Source organism: Schistocerca serialis, chromosome 2 (assembly GCF_023864345.2).
Source record: "Schistocerca serialis cubense isolate TAMUIC-IGC-003099 chromosome 2, iqSchSeri2.2, whole genome shotgun sequence".
NCBI classification, from domain to species: Eukaryota; Metazoa; Arthropoda; class Insecta; order Orthoptera; family Acrididae; genus Schistocerca; species Schistocerca serialis.
The window spans coordinates 457,958,790-457,976,180 of record NC_064639.1 but is presented as its reverse complement, the minus strand read 5'-3'; the positions used below and the strand labels follow the sequence as shown (position 1 = coordinate 457,976,180).

At 44.2% G+C, this 17,391-nt stretch overlaps 1 protein-coding gene across 1 annotated transcript in view; it reads right to left on the bottom strand.

The window, feature by feature from the left end:
- Window positions 1-479: 479 nt before the first annotated feature.
- The window catches only part of LOC126457357 (cysteine-rich secretory protein 2-like), a 242,711-nt gene continuing 225,799 nt past the window's right edge, over window positions 480-17,391 (bottom strand). The window contains exon 7 of the mRNA XM_050093590.1: window positions 480-2,954. Within this exon, the coding sequence (XP_049949547.1) occupies window positions 2,708-2,954 (247 nt within the window). The 3' untranslated portion in view covers window positions 480-2,707. The remainder of the gene's footprint in view (window positions 2,955-17,391) is intronic.

Here is a 17,391-nt window from a genome sequence, read left to right as displayed (position 1 = left end):
AATACTATCACCCTCGAAGTATGTATCTTTCCTCCTGACTCACCCTGTAAGTGCAGAATGGGCTGTCGTATTTGCAGGAACCCATTCCACGTCTCTAACAATATCAGAAGGCGAGGTTCTTTATTTGAATCTTTAAACATTTGCACGAATTTATTGGCATTATACTATGACATGTTAACGTTCCTTATCGTCAGGAGTGTATAAAAGTGTAAAGCTTTATACTTCAAAATTTCATGATGTTACCGATGAAAGATAGAAACGCCAAAAATGCAGGGAATTCTTAGTTAAGAAATTTAATTGATCATTTACTGACTGTTTTGTCAAGTTAATCAGATATGTAAAACTAGTGTATTTTTTTCTTATACTCTCGGGTAACTAGCGAGGAATTTGACAAGACACCACAGTATCGGAGTACCCCCTAGCGCAATGTCTGTGGCAAGATAAATAATTAACAAGGGATGAAAGAGTAACACAGTGGATCTCATTAAGTTATTTATTACAAAATATATCACAAAGTGTCAGTTCTAAAAGCGAGTAAATCCGATATCCACTGTGCAGCGTAACTGCACCAGCCCTTAACTTGCTGATAATTGGCTTGGAAGTAATATCTGTTTATATTGTTTTTGCGTATAACTTCCAGGATTTTTAACTAAGACTTGTAGCTTTTTCAGTATCGCCCTTGAGACAGAAATTATCTGTGAGCTTGACAGACTTTCTTCTTCATCTTTCTTTTTTTTTTTTTTTCAAGCCGCTTGGTATCGCTATTTTGCTAGGAGCTGATGCTGTTACATAGCACGACGCAGAACTACTCTAACACTAGACGTTTATGACACACTGTGTCTGTAGATACTTTATTAAAGCTATATAAAATTATATGTATATATATATAAATAATATTATGTACAGATGATACACATAAATACCCTATCGGTGGATAGATAACATTATTGTCTTCGAGGAATATACTAATGCAGGCAACAACATTTATCTTCTAGATACAAGTGCTCAACAAATTCATTTCACAACACACTACGCTTCGTCGCTGCACACCATTGTCTAAACACAGCTTTGCTAGTGGTTATGATAAAGGCAGGTATTGTAGCTCCTTATTCTAGGCCACAGCTTTAACCAGGCAGTAGTGCTTTAATATGACGCACAAAATAATCTAAGCAATAACAATTGATGTCTACAAAAAATTCTGTCATCATGGAAGGCGTTTTACTGCCCGCAATTATTATGTAGTCTGAAGCAGAATGGATTACGAAAGACTGTCTCAGCATTTTGCACATGGCTGGTCCCAAAAATTGTGCCAAGGACACATTTTGACCCTGGGTTTGCGTCAGCCCTGCTTTTGTCCCTGGACACAGCTGACGTACGCCTGTGCGGTACAGGCAAGAAGGGTCATAGGTTCAGGGTTTGGGTTGAGTCCCAGAGGACAGTAGGGATTCGGAGAAATCGAGGATCTTACTGGTCTCTTGATATATGAACGGGCCGGCAGTACAACTGGTGATTCACGCATCAGCAAGATGAAAGTCATGTCGCGCAGATGTGTCCTCTTGCTCAGCTCGCTAAAAGTTACTTCTATTTGTCTGTGGCTGGCTATAACTACATACCCGCAAAAGTGGTTAAATTGAAACTGTAGTTCTGAGAAATACGACATAAACTGGAGATTACACTGTGTGAAAGATGGAAGTCATAAATGCAGTGCATTTTTTTAGGCGTGATTACTGGGCGTAATAAACCTATCCCATAGGAAGTAATGAACTACCCCTTGTCTCAGTCTGAGCAACTGTTCACTAAACAAGACAAAAGGGGAGCTACAGTTTAACGCACATGAAGCGTTGCCAGTTGTGTAAGCGAACGAATATGCTGAATTAGGTACTTCGCGTAAAATCGAATAAAAGTGAGCACTACGTCAATATGAGTCACTCGAATCCTGCTAATAAGATGCAGAAAAACCGTCGGACCAACTGGGTCTAGGAGCTCGTGTGTGTGAAGACCAGCGCAGCCACAAGGACGCAGTTACGACGCCAGAAATTGGCAGTTTGACGTGGAGATTAAAATTCCACGCCGAGACAGAAATTTCTTCATCTTTAATATCGCCCATTAAATACTTTCCAAATGCAAGATGAGAAACGCCTATTGTACTGCAGCTTGTACGAGTGAATCAAATTACATCTTTGGGGAGGCATTGTGGGAGTTGGATTATAGACGTTTCGTTTCTGGTGAGCAACTTAAAACAGAGACAGAATGGTCAGCATAAGGTTTCTGCATAAGTGACTGAATACTTCATTGAACTGTGCATGACGCAGATCTTAAATTCCCTGTACTTAAGTGCAATCACGGTGTACTTAAGTGCGATTACAGTGCACGGTATTTACGCTAGAATAATGACGTAGTTAGAAATACAATTTTGTGTTTTTTCTGCATCGAAGTATGCACCAGTATCACTGACAGGCAGATACCTACGTCCGAGAAGCATTTTTTGATCTGTCCTTTGCCATAGAACGAAGTAATGTGACTCTAGAGCCAAGTACGAAGTAAGTGCGTGGTGAAACATTGCTTTCGCAGGGAACCAGCTTCCCTGCAACTCGGCAGTCAGTGCCTCGCTGTGCCAACCACTTTAGCGTGGACGCCAGAGCGACACGCGGCTGGCTGCAGAGAGTGTGGAGGAACTGTGGTAACCGGGAGGTGGCGGCGTGGGCGGTCAGCCGTAGATCTTGCCCTTGCAGCCGCACGTGGCGCGGCAGAAGCGGTGCCTGTCGCGGCCGTGCGCCGTGCTGCGGTCGCACAGCCAGTGGTGGTGCGTCGAGTTGAGCTCCGCGCAGTTCCCCCACAGGTCGGCGGAGGGGCACGAGTTGGTGCACAGCTTGCCCAGCCGGCAGTGGCCCGGGCAGCGGTCGCAGGCGCGGCCCCACTCGTACGGCGTCCCCAGCTTCTCCATCATGTTGCCCCTGAAACAGCACACGGGGGCTGCCACCTCCATGTCTAATAAGAGCTTAAAGCTAGGTACCTCTTCAAGGGACCTACGCCTCCTGGTAAGATGCGGCGCACCGCCTGGATGGAAGGATCTTAATTGCGGTCGCTCTCTTTTGAGCCCAACCCGACGGATACCTATGGTAGACCGGGGAAAACCACCGTTCAGGCTGTGTTGCTGGCGGGGTCGGAAGGTGCTAACTGCCACACCACGTATCATTATAAGTCTCATTGGCTCAGCATGAATTGTTTGTACAACCAACCTACACAGCCTATACCTCAACCTCCACTACACTAATAACTTCTGATCTGAAGCTTAAAGTTAGGCACCTCTTCAAGGGACCTACGCCTCCTTGTAAGAGGCGGCTCACGGCCTGGATAGAAGGATCTTAATTGTGGTTCCTCTCTTTTGAGCCCAACCCGACGGATACCTATGGTAGTTCGGGGAAAACCACCGTTCAGGTCGTGTTGTCGGCGGGGCTGGGAGGTGCTTGCACCTGATGTACTCTACTAGGAGCCTTGTAGGCTCAACACAAACTGTTAGCGTCATTACCTTTATTACTATTACCACAAAAACCCTTTCATTAGCAACTTTGAGCCAAGCACAAAATCATTTACCTCTCTATTCTATATCGTAAATAGTTTAGCACGCTGGACATGGAGGTCTTAGTCTTAGTTTCTAGCTTTAACGTACCCTAATCTCTTCTAGTTAAGTTAGTTTTTAGGATGGTAGATGTTAAAGGCATGGTGAGCGATGGCTAGCGTCTTGAGGGTCATTCCAAGACCCGGGCCGCCGCCCACAACCAGGTGACGGGCAATATTATACCTATCTCTTCTCTATTCAATTCTCTTCCTTCCTTGTTTCTAAATATTTAATTTCGTTTTGTTTATTAATATCTCACTCGATTTTATATTACTTATAAGCTTTTCTAATGCTGCACAAAAAAAGTTATCAAATGGATGTAAACAAATAGAGCCCGCCTCCACGTGGCGGGACACGGGCAACGGTGTGAGTGGGGACGGGAGCCGGGGTGGTGTTACTTTCAGTTACACCGGACCCCGGACCCAGTCACAGCGGCTAAGTGGCAACATACGACCCACCATAAGAAATTAGACGGTGGGTCATACAAAATAAGCAGCTAGTGAAAAAAAAGTGAAAAAGTGTCACGACGCAATGACAGGCACAGCAGGCAAACGTACTCCTGACGGTCAACATGTGAACGCCCCAACATGGATTTCGGAAACAGCGATCGAGTGAGACCCAACTCGCTTTATTTGTTCATGAGACCCAGAAAATATTAGACACAGGCTCCCAGGTAGATGCCATTTTCCTTGACTTCCGGAAGGCGTTCGATACAGTTCCGCACTGTCGCCTGATAAAGTAAGAGCCTACGGAATATCAGACCAGCTGTGTGGCTGGATTGAAAAGTTTTTAGCAAACAGAACACAGCATGTTGTTCTCAATGGAGAGACGTCTACAGACGTTAAAGTAACCTCTGGCGTGCTTTTCACAATATACCGGGTGATCAAAAAGTCAGAATAAATTTGAAAACTTAATAAACCACGGAATAATGTAGATAGAGAGGTAAACATTGACACACATGCTTGGAATGACATGGGATTTTATTAGAACAAAAAAAAAGTATTGCTAGACGCGTGAAAGATCTCTTGCGCGCGTCGTTTGGTGATGATCGTGTGCTCAGCCACCATTTTCATCATGCTTGGCCTCCCAGGTCAACAGACCTCAGTCCGTGCGATTATTGGCTTTGGGGTTACCTGAAGTCGCAAGCGTATCGTAATCGACCGACATCTCTAGGGATGCTGAAAGACAACATCCGACACCAATGCCTCACCATAACTCCGGACATGCTTTACAGGGCTGTTCACAACATTATTCCTCGACTACAGCTATTGTTGAGGAATGATGGTGGACATATTGAGTATTTCCTGTAAAGGACATCATCTTTGCTTTGTCTTACTTTGTTATGCTAATTATTGCTATTCTGATCAGATGAAGCGCCATCTGTCGGACATTTTTTGAACTTTGTATTTTTTTGGTTCTAATAAAACCCCATGTCATTCCAAGCATGTGTGTCAATTTGTACCTCTCTATCTACATTATTCCGTGATTGATTCAGTTTTCAACTTTATACTGACTTCTTGGTCACCCGGTATATAAATGACCTAGAAGATAGTGTCGGAAGTTCCATGCGGCTTTTCGCGGATGATGCTGTAGTATACAGAGAAGTTGCAGCACTAGAAAATTGCAGCGAAATGCAGGAAGATCTGCAGCGGATCGGCACTTGGTGCAGGGAGTGGCAACTGACCCTCAACACAGACAAATGTAATGTATTGTGAATACATAGAAAGAAGGATCCTTTATTGTATGATTATATGATAGCGGAACAAACACTGGTAGCAGTTACTTCTGTAAAAAATCTGGGAGTATGCGTACGGAACGATTTGAAGTGGAATGATCATATAAAATTAATTGTTGGTAAGGCGGGTGCCAGGTTGAGATTCATTGGGAGAGTCCTTAGAAAATGTAGTCCACCATCAAAGGAAGTGGCTTACAAAAAACTCGTTCGACCTATACTTGAGTATTGCTCATCAGTGTGGGATCCATACCAAGTCGCGTTGACGGAGGAGATAGAGAAGCTCCAAAGAAGAGCGGCGCGTTTCGTCACAGGGCTATTTGGTAAACGTGATAGCGTTACGGAGATGTTTAGCAAACTCAAGTGGCAGACTCTGCAAGAGAGGCGCTCTGCATCGCGATGTAGTTTGTGGGTAAGGTTTCGAGAGGGTGCGTTTCTGGATGAAACCTCCCGAGGAGATCACGAATGTAAAATTAGAGAGATTCGAGCACACACGGAGGCTTGCCGGCAGTCGTTCTTCCCGCGAACCATACGCGACTGGAACAGGAAAGAGAGGTAATGACAGTGGCACGTAAAGTGCCCTCCGCCACACACCGTTGGGTGGCTTGCGGATTATAAATGTAGATGTAGATGTAAAAATGTACAGTATGTGCTATGCTGTTGTTAGGAGAGTCAGAATCTGTAACACGTGTTCAGCGTGGAACAAGAAGAGAATGGAACGTGACCTCACCCCCCCCCCTCCACCTCCCTGCCCACCCCACTCGTAAATCAGTGGGACAGAACTCATAGGGAAACCGGAAGACTGATTTCAAATTCTGGAAAACATCCTAAACGGTAACGATAGTGTAACGTGTGCGAGAAGCATTCAGTAGAAGCCCATGTAAATCCAAGACCAGCTAGCAGGGAACAGCTGTCCCACATTCGATGGTGCACGACGTTGTGCCGCGTGCTTATGAACTCCAGCTTTCGTATCACATTAAGCCTGAGGATCTTCGCAGACGATGTCATTTTGCTGCTGAAATGTTGCATGGTATAGACGAAAACAACAGCTACCTCAATGCAGTGCTGTTCAATGATGAATCAATCTTCTACATGTGGCAAGGTCAACCGATACAACTGTCGAATATGGGGAAGTGAGTTTCCAAGAGAACTGGTCGAGTACGAAAGGGAAAGACCGAAAGTTAATGCATGGTCGGGATTACGTAAATATGGTGTAATTGATCTATTATTTAAGGAGTCTACAGTGACAGGGCACACCTATCTCAACAAGTTGGCGAACTATACAGTTCCACAGATGTCTCATTTTCCTGCAGGATGGTGCTCCGCTCCTCTATCGTCGGTATGTTACCACATTTCTCCACGACACGTTCTCCGAGCGTTAGCCTGGAAGCGGGAGTCCGATTCCCTGGCCCCCTCAGTCTTCCGGTCTGACTGCTGGGTTTCAGTGCTTGGGGTTTTATCAAGGACATTGTTTACAAAAGAAAGGTTCGATATCTAGTAAATACGAGACAACGAATTTACCTAGCAGTAGAGGTCTAACATCTGTTAATCTTAGGTATATATGGCGAGAAGTGGAGTACAGTTTCGAAATCTGTCGAGCAACAAACAATGCCCACACTAAACTGTACGAACATTCATAGAAATATTTGATCTCCTGTGTTAAATACTGTACAAATAAATCTATAAACCTTAATAGGTACCGAAATATTAATAAAAGTTTTTATGTACCTCTAGCCCAGACACCCTGCGCGGTTGTAGATGAGTCCTGACAATCACCCCACATGTACACATTTGTCCCTTCCTATGCCAATCTTGCCTCCATATTGTGATGTAATCCAGCATAATGCACATTAAGAACTCTCTGATACCACGGATTATCTATAACTTCCCTTGTAAGACAAAAACCTCTGATATCTACTGACGTGTAAATGTCAAATTCTGTGCATTTTTGCTTATATACATGATGAATAGAAACATCACTGCAACTTTGTAAAGCTACTTACTACATTTCCAGCATCTTTTTTTTTAAAAAAGATTATGTGAATAATATATATCAGTTAATGTAAGTACTTTCGTTTTGCCAGTGATGTAAAATAATTAGATTCTTTGGTTACAAGTGTAAACTCTCAGTTCTTTCTCGCTTGATGGGAAGAGTTTGTATAAGAAAGAGTCTTGTGCAGTCAGTTGAAAGGGTCGGACACGTTTTGTGCAGACGCAGCGAATAGTTGGAATTTTGTAGGTCATGTGAGCAGATGCAAATCATGTTAATGTGGAACTTGTACAATTATTGTGAACCAGTCGTATGAGTATTTTAAAATACATATGCAAAAAGGTATGAGCTATTATTATTTCACAGCTAAAGTGACAGACCACTACACTCTTGGAAAGTTTTAAATTTCTTCGCACAGAAAAATCTCGAGACAATCACACCCCGAAAAAGAAGGCAATGGAGGCAGCACAAAAACCAGCAAAGTACGACATTAAAACTTTTAAATGTAGACATGTTCACTTTTGAAAATTACAGAAATTGACTTATGCTAGTGCTTTCCTGTCTCAGTGGGGGTTTGACTTTTGCTAAAAGTGTCATGTTACAACATCCACTACACGAAAGTTTCTATAGTCCCCTCCAGTATCGAACGCTGTGCACCCAGCCTAGACTGTAAAAAAAGGGAGGAGCATCGAATACTGATGTCAGGACCGTGGGAAGGCAAACTGAGGGGATAATCCGCGCGTGTAAAAGGGATTCACGCTGACACTTTAGTACGTCAGGGAGTAATTTTAAGAAAGACATTGAAGGATTTCAGAGGCGTGTGGCTAAGATTTATTACATGTAACGTTGATCAATCAACGACTATTACTGTAACATTATGCGAACTCAGATGGGAAACACTGAAGCGAAGAAACACTAATGAGGAAGTTTAGAGAAGCAGGATTCGTGACGGACTGCAGAACGACCCTACTGCCACCAAAGACATCTCGCATAAGCGTGCGAAGGAGAGAGAAATCAGGACTCATACGAGAGCATACAAACGGAGGAGTCACATTAATGTGATCACCCCCTACGTTCACTGTCAACGTGCAATAAACACTCACAGACGGCATGTGGCACCACTAGCAGTGGAGGGTATATAAAACGTATCGAGGCAACGCGGAAAACAATACAGTCTTTGTCAGGATGAGGAAGCGGAGCGATTTACGTGAGATCCAAAAGCGCATGACCAATGGCATCCGGCCAAGAGTGGAAGAATTTCCGAAACGGCTAAGTTTGTAAACTGTTTGCGGGCCGCCGTAGTTAACGTATACTGTACATGTAGAACTGGCGCTATCCAAAACCACTACCGTGGCAACTGTAGCACAGTAGCCGGCCGCGGCGGTCGTGCGGTTCTAGCGCTGCAGTTCGGAACCGCGGGGCTGCTACGGACGCAGGTTCGAATCCTGCCTCGGGCATGGATGTGTGTGATGTCCTTAGGTTAGTTAGGTTTAAGTAGTTCTAAGTTATAGGGGACTGATGACCACAGATGTTAAGTCCCATAGTGCTCAGAGCCAACACCATGGGCCATAGATGACAGACATAAAAGGCGGATGCAGAATTGTGTACGGGCGAATAGACGGACAACTGTTAAGTAACTGACTGCCCAGGTGAACCAAGAGGCTACCAAAAGTGTCTCCTCAACGACCGTTCAGAGAACACTGCTGCGTATCGAGTTATGCAGCATGTGCCCAGTTCATGCACCCACGCTGACTGCTGTTCATCGGCGACGAAGGCTGGAAATTGCACACCAGTAACGCAACTGGACGTCCACAGAGTGGCGACAGGTGGCCTTTCCAGATGAATCCTGTCTTACGCTCCATCGGGCAGATAGCCGTTGGCATGTACGGCGTGAAATGCATGAATGCAAACTCACAAGCCAGAGGAGGGAGTATTATGGTCTAAGGGATGTTTTCGTAGTATTCCCTGGGTGATCTCGTCATTCTGCAAGTGACAATGGATCAACACAAGTATTCATGTATTCTTGGGGACGAAGTTCGCACCAACATATAGTTTGTTTTTACTTGGCACAATGGCATCTTCCAGCAGGACAATGCAATGTGTCACTCTGCCATATATTGACGACTTAATGACTTTACGTTGTTACGCTTAAGGCTGTTGGAAGCCATCAAGGGCACTCCAAGATAGGAAATCAGAGACACAACGCAGAGAGCAGGCAAAAGTGGTAGCGTTTACGTTACCGGAGCTAAATAGTAACACTCGAGCACTGCAAATTGCAGACGCTCTGGGCAGCTGTCCCAGGGGAGAAGTTACTTCAGAGGAGTAACTAGTAAGTCGATCTACCTCTTAGATGCTGTTGTAAGGCGCCACAGTAGAATACGACCACGAAAAGACACGTCTTAGCAGAGACAGCAAGCTTGTTACCTGCTCCTGAGAATTGCGACGATAGTGGGTTTACGGTGGTTATAGTGATACTACAGCAGCCCCACTCACAAAAGGACAGAGGGCGGGGCCAACACAGCTGTTGCTGGCCATAATAGGAATGGCGGTGATGTGTAGCTTTCAGCTGAACGCTATTGATACCAAACTTGGAGTTTGTTATAACAAACGACAGAAGAGTCCCTACCTACCGAGTGGGACTTGGGGAGGGATCTGAATGTGGTTGGCCAGAGACACCCTGGAGGAGCAGAGCGACTCGCCAGATTGGCCAAAGCATGTTAACTGCCGGTGGATTGGTGGGTTGACTATGGGAAGGGAGAAATAGGGCGCCGCCACAATTCTTTAAAAACACATGTTTTTGTATTCAGAGGGAGTTCTCAGTTAGATCGCTGGACCGCCGACTCCGTGTCGTTCGTGGCCAGCCTCGGCAAGCTCCGACATGTCTGTTTTCCTTACTTGCAATGGTGCTATTGAGTTTGTACTTACCATGCTGCTGGTGTTCGCTATTTCTGTTAGAGCTCACCCAGTAGATTCGGACTCTGACTTCTGTTGTGCAACCAGTCGTCTCCTTTGCTTTTTCTAATGTTCAGAATTAGCCTTCAGTGTAGTAGTTAGTCTGCTCGCTAACAAATAGTGCTCTTGCTGCAAGAATCCTGTCGAGTCTCAGAACCCGAGTCTCTCGTAGGTACCGTGTGACAGTAGTTGGCGCTGATCCAAGTAATCAACCTGTCTTCTCTGGGGATATGTCTTTCCGCATTGTTCCTCACTGCTCGGAAATTGCAGTCGGGCCTCAAACCCCCTGTCTTCCGTCTATCCTGTGTTAGGACACGACAATACAGCTCACAGTATATGTGTGTGCTTTGAAGAACAGCAGGATGAGTTTACCATACTCCCCCGCTACCAAACTCCACGGATTTACAATCAAACGAAAATCTGTGGGACCACCTCGATCGGGCAGTTCGCGCCATGGTTCCCCAATCGAGAAACCTAGCATAGCTGCCAGCAGCAAGGCTCTACATGACTCTCAGAACCTTCCAGAGCCTGACTGACTCTCTTCCTGCGTTGCTTGCAGTGATCGGCGCTGTTGATGGGTGGTCACGTTAATGTGACTGGGTAGTGTATACTATAGACAGTCGTTTTTCCCTCGCTCCATTTGCTAGCAGAACAGGTAAAGGAGTGGCTAGCAGTGATTACACTCCTCCTCGCCCCACTCCCCCCCCCCCCCAACCCCCGCATGCACCATATGGTGTCTTGAAGAGAATGTATGTAGATGTAGAGGTAGATGGTGAGAGTGGGATAAGTTGATGTAATATTGTGCCAAGAAGATGCAACAGTCCGATATCACACCCGACAGCTGTTTTGGCGACCCTGTTGCACGAGAAACTTGCAACACTGCTGTTGGTTCTAAATTGATGGAAAACCTCGCGAATGCAGGGCAGTGTGTCACTAATGCGTCGTTGTTGAAGGTTTGGCGTCACATAACTCATTAACACCAACGATTTATTTATGTTCTGACGCGACAGCAAAACATCTCTGTGATGGATCGATATGACAGCTTCTCCTACGCTGATAACTTTGCAAACAAACCTTGTTCCTGTCTCTGGTACAGTCATCGCAACGTGCTGTTTTTTCCTCCCTTCTTTTTGCAACTCTTGCACAACGCTGCAGAGAGACGACAGCGACATCGATACGCAATTAATTACTTTACCGCTAAAGAGCGATGGAGTATACTGTGAAGAGACTGTAGTCTCAACCGTCTTCATCACCGCTGCAGAAAGGAAATGGAGTGCAGCGCGCAACTAAAACAAAATGCAATTTACACGAGTAGCTTTCACACGAGGAAGGTGTTGACATTTTGTGTGAAAATTCCGTTTTGAGGTAGACACAAAATTTTCTGTCACTTTAATCTTATTTGACACTGTAAGTACAACAATGGCGAAAACTTCCCTATTCGCTTCCTGATCTACACATACACATACACTCTTGCTACTTTGTGAAGTGCATGGTTGAGCATACTTAGCATTGTACCACATGTTAGGGTGTCTACCTGGCGTATGGAACGCTGCAAGAACGACTGCTGAAATGCTGTGTGTACACTGTAATTAGTTTCATCTTGTCTTCACGGTCCTGCGGAAGCGGTACGTAAACGGCTGAAGTATATTTCTACATTCTGCTAATGTTGGTTCTTGACACTTAAGAAGTTGGTTTTCGCGGGACAACTGGCACTTCTAGTGCAGGTTTTTCAAAATCTCCCTGTCGGTTCCTCAAGAGTCAAACAAATCTGTGAGCAGAATGAAATTTTCACTCTGCAGTGGAGTGTGCGCTGATATGAAACTTCCTGGCAGATTAAAACTGTGTGCCGGACCGAGACTCGAACTCGGGACCTTTGCCTTTCGCGGGCAAGCGCTCCACCGACTGAGCTACCCAAGCACGACTCACAACCCGCCCTCACAGCTTCAGCTCTGCCAGTACCTAGTCTCCTACCTTCCAAACCTCACAGACGCTCTTCTGCAAAAAAGTTCCGAGTTCGAGTCTCTGTCCGACACACAGTTTTAATTGCCAGGAAGTTACAAATCTGTGAGCGTTTAGAGAGCCTCTCTTCGAATATTTTCAATATTCTCTGTTAGTGCTACTTGGCATGGACCCCACACACGGCAGCAATACTCTAAGCAGTGGCACAAAACTGCTTGATAAGCAGTCTCCTTTGTAGATTGATTGCATTTTTCAAGTATCTTAGCAACGAGCTAATGTTTCCTAGTTGCTTTACCTATGACCGAGACTATATACTCAATCGATTCCATATTTATACAAGTTATTACACCTAGCTAATCTCAGTTGTCACTTATTTATATTGTACTGATGTGATACTTCTTTTCTTCATTTTGTAAAGAGTAAATTTTTTTATTTCTGTAAATTTCAAGCGAGAAGTCCATTACTGATTGACGAAACAGGATATGTGCGTGACAAAAGTATGATCGTCAGGAATCGTCATCGCGATTGATAGACACACAAGGGATCTGGATTGTATTCGCAGCAGTTAAGAACTATTTTTTCGTTATTTAAAATAAATATACCATCCTTAATGTACTCACGTTGCGACTGGTAGTTCTAGCAAGACTTAATATAAATCAGGACGCATTCACAGGATTTGTCGACCTAGAAAATGCGCTTGACAATGTAAAATGGAGCAAGATGTTCGAAGTTCCGAGAAAATTAGGAGTAAGTTTTAGACAGAACGGGTAATACTAAATACGTTCATCAGCCAACAGGATAAAATAGAAATGGAGGATCAAGAACGAAGTGATCACATTAGAAGGAGTATAAAACAGGTATCCAGTCTCACTCCAACTGTTCAGTCCATACATCTAACATCAAACCAGTAGGTGGAATGTAAAAGTAACACCAACTGCAAGAAAAAACACGTTCCAATTGCAAGAGTGGGAACTATGAAATGGTCCTTTTCAATTCTCAAACATTTCAAAATATAGCCATTGTGATAGAACAGCTACAGTTGCAGCAGCTCTACATTGGTATCAGTAGTGCTCAAGCATTGTTACAAAAGTCACATGAAACCCTTCCTCGCGCGAAATGTTCACAGTGCCCTCTTGGGATAGAACTACTCGTTTCATTGTTTCTGCTCTGAAATAGGAGGGCGTGACGTGAGGATACGGAGCGATGTACTTCTGTAGTTCCATTGCTCTCTCGTCCTAAAGGCACTAGAATTCCTTTTGGGCTGGAACTACAAGAGATGCTCAAAAACTTTTCGTTCGAAGGCTGTACCGTCCACTGAGATAACTATACCACCGAAGCACAAGGATGAAGACGCCCGTTTGCTAAAACAACGTGCCTACTGCACATGCTTCTCCGACAGGAATCTTCGACCTTTCAAGGGCTTTTTTAAGGGACAAAGGCGTGAAAATCACTTGCGGGAGATCAAGATTACAGGGCGGCTGTTTGAGTGTCTCCTACTGGAGTTGACGTAACTTCCGCGTTAGTACATTTGAGGTATGGCGATATGCGAAATGATGAAGCAACAGCAACCTTTGTCGCACAGCTAAGGAAAGAATAATAGCGCGTTGGCCCTGTTTGGACGGACTTGGTAATAACGTCGCCATAGTTCATGTTTCCGATTTACCGGACGCACATCGGAAAGTCATTGATGCCACACTATCTCTTCCCTGCATGTCGATGCTTATATATCCGCATCGGAGTCGCACTACGTTGCATACAGGCTGCGGCAACTAACTTAAACGGAACATTTTTGATCGCCCCTTATAGAAAGGCGGTGTGTATCGAGGCTTAGTATACAATACAATGAACCTTTGTGCCCTTACTGTGGAAGGCTATGAAACTCTACGCGATAGTACACAGATACACCAGCACATCCGAGAGTGGTTCCTCCAGCGTATAGGTGTAAACGGTGACCTTTGTGAACAGTTCATGTAATAAGAGTTTTACGTAATATTCTGGTATGCTCTGATCCTCTTTGTTTCCCACAGCTGATACAGTCAGAAGAGTTTTAGGAAATGATTTCTAACATGTAAACAAATAGTATACGATGAATTTTATCCATAGTAGATGCTGTCGAACTCTGTGACTGTTCCTTTATAGGGTGTAGCTACACCCTAATTAGTAACGGACCCATGTCCATGTAATATATTTACTCGTAGGTGTGAGGAAATTGTAGTGAATGTTGAACTGTACCATTTAGTTCCATCATGTACGTATTAAAAGTAGAAAAATAAGCCCAATAAATGTGAGTCGGAAAACGCGCACTTTCCTTAGTAAATGCTGTTTTCTTTCTTTAACGTGATGGCCATTCAAAGCATTTGTTTGTGAAAGACGGCCAGCGTGACGTTCGTCGATGACAAAGCAATCCTCTGCCCTTACATTTAGGAAATCACCCACTCTGAAGTTGACCAGGCTGCTTTTGTAGGAGTTAGTATAGATTAAAGATTCTATGTTGCAGTGTCTGAACATCGTTGAGTGCAGTGGCGAAGTCTTTAAAGTGTACCAATAAGAAGAAGTCTAGGGAACTGAGCCCTTTGGAATGAAAATGCCAGGCTTGGGAACTCCCCAAGTAATCTACTGGCCCTGAAATGTTAGTGTCAGATATACACGTACATTGCTGTAAATATATGGTAGTGCACCATCAAACACACATGTCTTCGCTGACATCCTCCAGCATGATAGGAAATACATTGATAATCAATGTCTGATTATGAGCCCCGTTTGATATCCGTGGTAGGACGTATGTCGATTCAGAAACGGGGCAACTGCATGAGGATCTTCATCGGACATCATATACTGACTGTGAAAATTTATAACACCATTTCTTGTAATTTGCATTACATTTTTGCAAAGACAACTGACATAACTGCAATCAGCCCACGATGCCCTTACGGCCTTGGGGACTGGACGAGCTGACGGCGGTACGGATGAAGTAAAAGTTCATGGAATAGTGCCGAGGCATGAGGATGACTCAAGTCTTCCTCTGCTGCTAATCGTAGCACAGTGGTTACAGCATTTGCGTCCACATAATTTAGCACATATGCCTCCGTCTCAGGCGTGCGAACTGAGCGAGGTCGTGAGCTGTTTACCTTATGGAGCGCTACAAAAGCTGTACCCCAAAGTCGCTGTAAAAGCTGACCAGTTAACTTATCATTTGGTACTCCGTGGAACTTTCAGGTTAGAGTGTAGTGGCTCGCAAGCTATTTCCATTCGATAAACCATAGCTCAAAATCTTGTGCATTTGTTGAGTGGTAGAATTCCATTACTAACAAGGGGTCGAAAAGAGGAATGAAAATGTACTCAACCATTTGTACGTACAAACGGCACAATACGGATAAACACAAAAGTGAAATCGACATAAAGGTTTTTTGGGTTTGGTACCCCGTCATAATGTAAAAACTACTGCTGCTATAGAAAAGCCAACGTTTCGGCCACGATTGCAGCTTCCCAGAAGAAGGCCGCTGCAATCGTGCCCGAAACGTTGGATTTTCTATAGCAGCAGTAGTTTTTACATTATGACGTGATACCAAACCCAGAAAACTTTTATGTCGACTGACTCTGGCCGCGGAAGCCTACGCAATTATAGAAGTGAAGTCATTTGTGTAAGTAGATAAGGCACTGCATTTTGGATCAGATAATGTATAGCTGCAACATTCGGGTTTTATGTACGGCATATCTTCAGATGGGACAATCTCGTGATTTTTGGTCGTTCAGTTAATAAACTGCAGCAGTGTAAGCGTACTCTGCGATCTGGAGCCAAGTTCTTCGCAAACGGACATACTTTGGACATTGTGCCGCTGACATTACGAAGTTCTGCCGGCCGGAGTGGCCGAGCGGTTCTAGGCCTTACAGTCTGGAACCACGCGATCGCTACGGTCGCAGGTTCGAATCCTGCCTAGGGGAAGGATGTGTGTGATGTCCTTAGGTTAGTTAGGTTTAAGTAGTTCTAAGTTCTAGGGGACTGATGACCTCAGTAGTTAAGTCCCATAGTGCTCAGAGCCATTTGAACCATTACGAAGTTCTGGTATTGATCATGCGTGCGCTTTCATGTTATCGGTGGATTTCTGGAGACTAGCAGAGGTAAGCAGAATTTTGGAGAACGACGTTAGATGGAATATTAATGAATATAAAATGTGGAATAAACATAGACAATAGAAAAGCAGGGAAATTGACTGAAGAAAGAATATCAACCGGAACCCAGAATAAAGAATGAAAATAGTGAGTTCTTATGGAGTTAGAGTACGAAGTGGAATAGGCAGGGTTGAAATGTTTGTACAATAAACAGTGACTATATTTATCTACTTTGATCGTTTGAATTACTGAGTATAAACCACCCACACTGTATTATCCATTTGTAATGGGTTGGGTTGGTGTTAAGTTCGTATGGGACCAAATTGCTGAGGTCATCGGTCCCTAGGCTTCCACTCTACTTAATTTAACTCAAACTAACTTACGCTAAGGTCAACACCCACACCTATGCCCGAGGGAGGACTCGAACCTCCGACGGAGGAGCCGCGCGAGCAGTGGCTAGGCGCCTCAGACCATGCGGCTGCCCTGCGCGGCCCATTTGAAATCAAATGCATGATAACCAAGCTATATTTATGTCAGACCGTGACCTCGGGTGGGTACCAGGCACGTTGAGTGGGTACTAAGTGAGTTCCTTCCCATCCCCTTCCTAACTAAATAATTTCCGGTTGCTTTTAACTAAATTTGTGATTGATAGCACCGACTGAAACCGAACGCGAGATCATACAGCACCCTTTGTGTGCATACACGGTGTAGCAGATAAAGTGTTTTTCTCTGCAACTCCCAAAATAATGAAACTGATAGAACTTTCATTTAATTTGAACTGTACACGACTGGTATAAATACAAAAGTTACATTACAGAAAAACTATGTTACATTTAAAAATATATAACTCTTTTCATTAACTCTCTAGAATATAACTAAATAAACTATTGGAGGTATGAGTTAAACAACGCTTTCAGTCTCAATTTTTTCGTATTTCATTAACTACACGATGCATTTCGGACCCTGTGGGTCCATCGTCAGGCGTTCGTAAGTCGAATGCGGGAAATATAAGCAAAATAGTGGAAATTC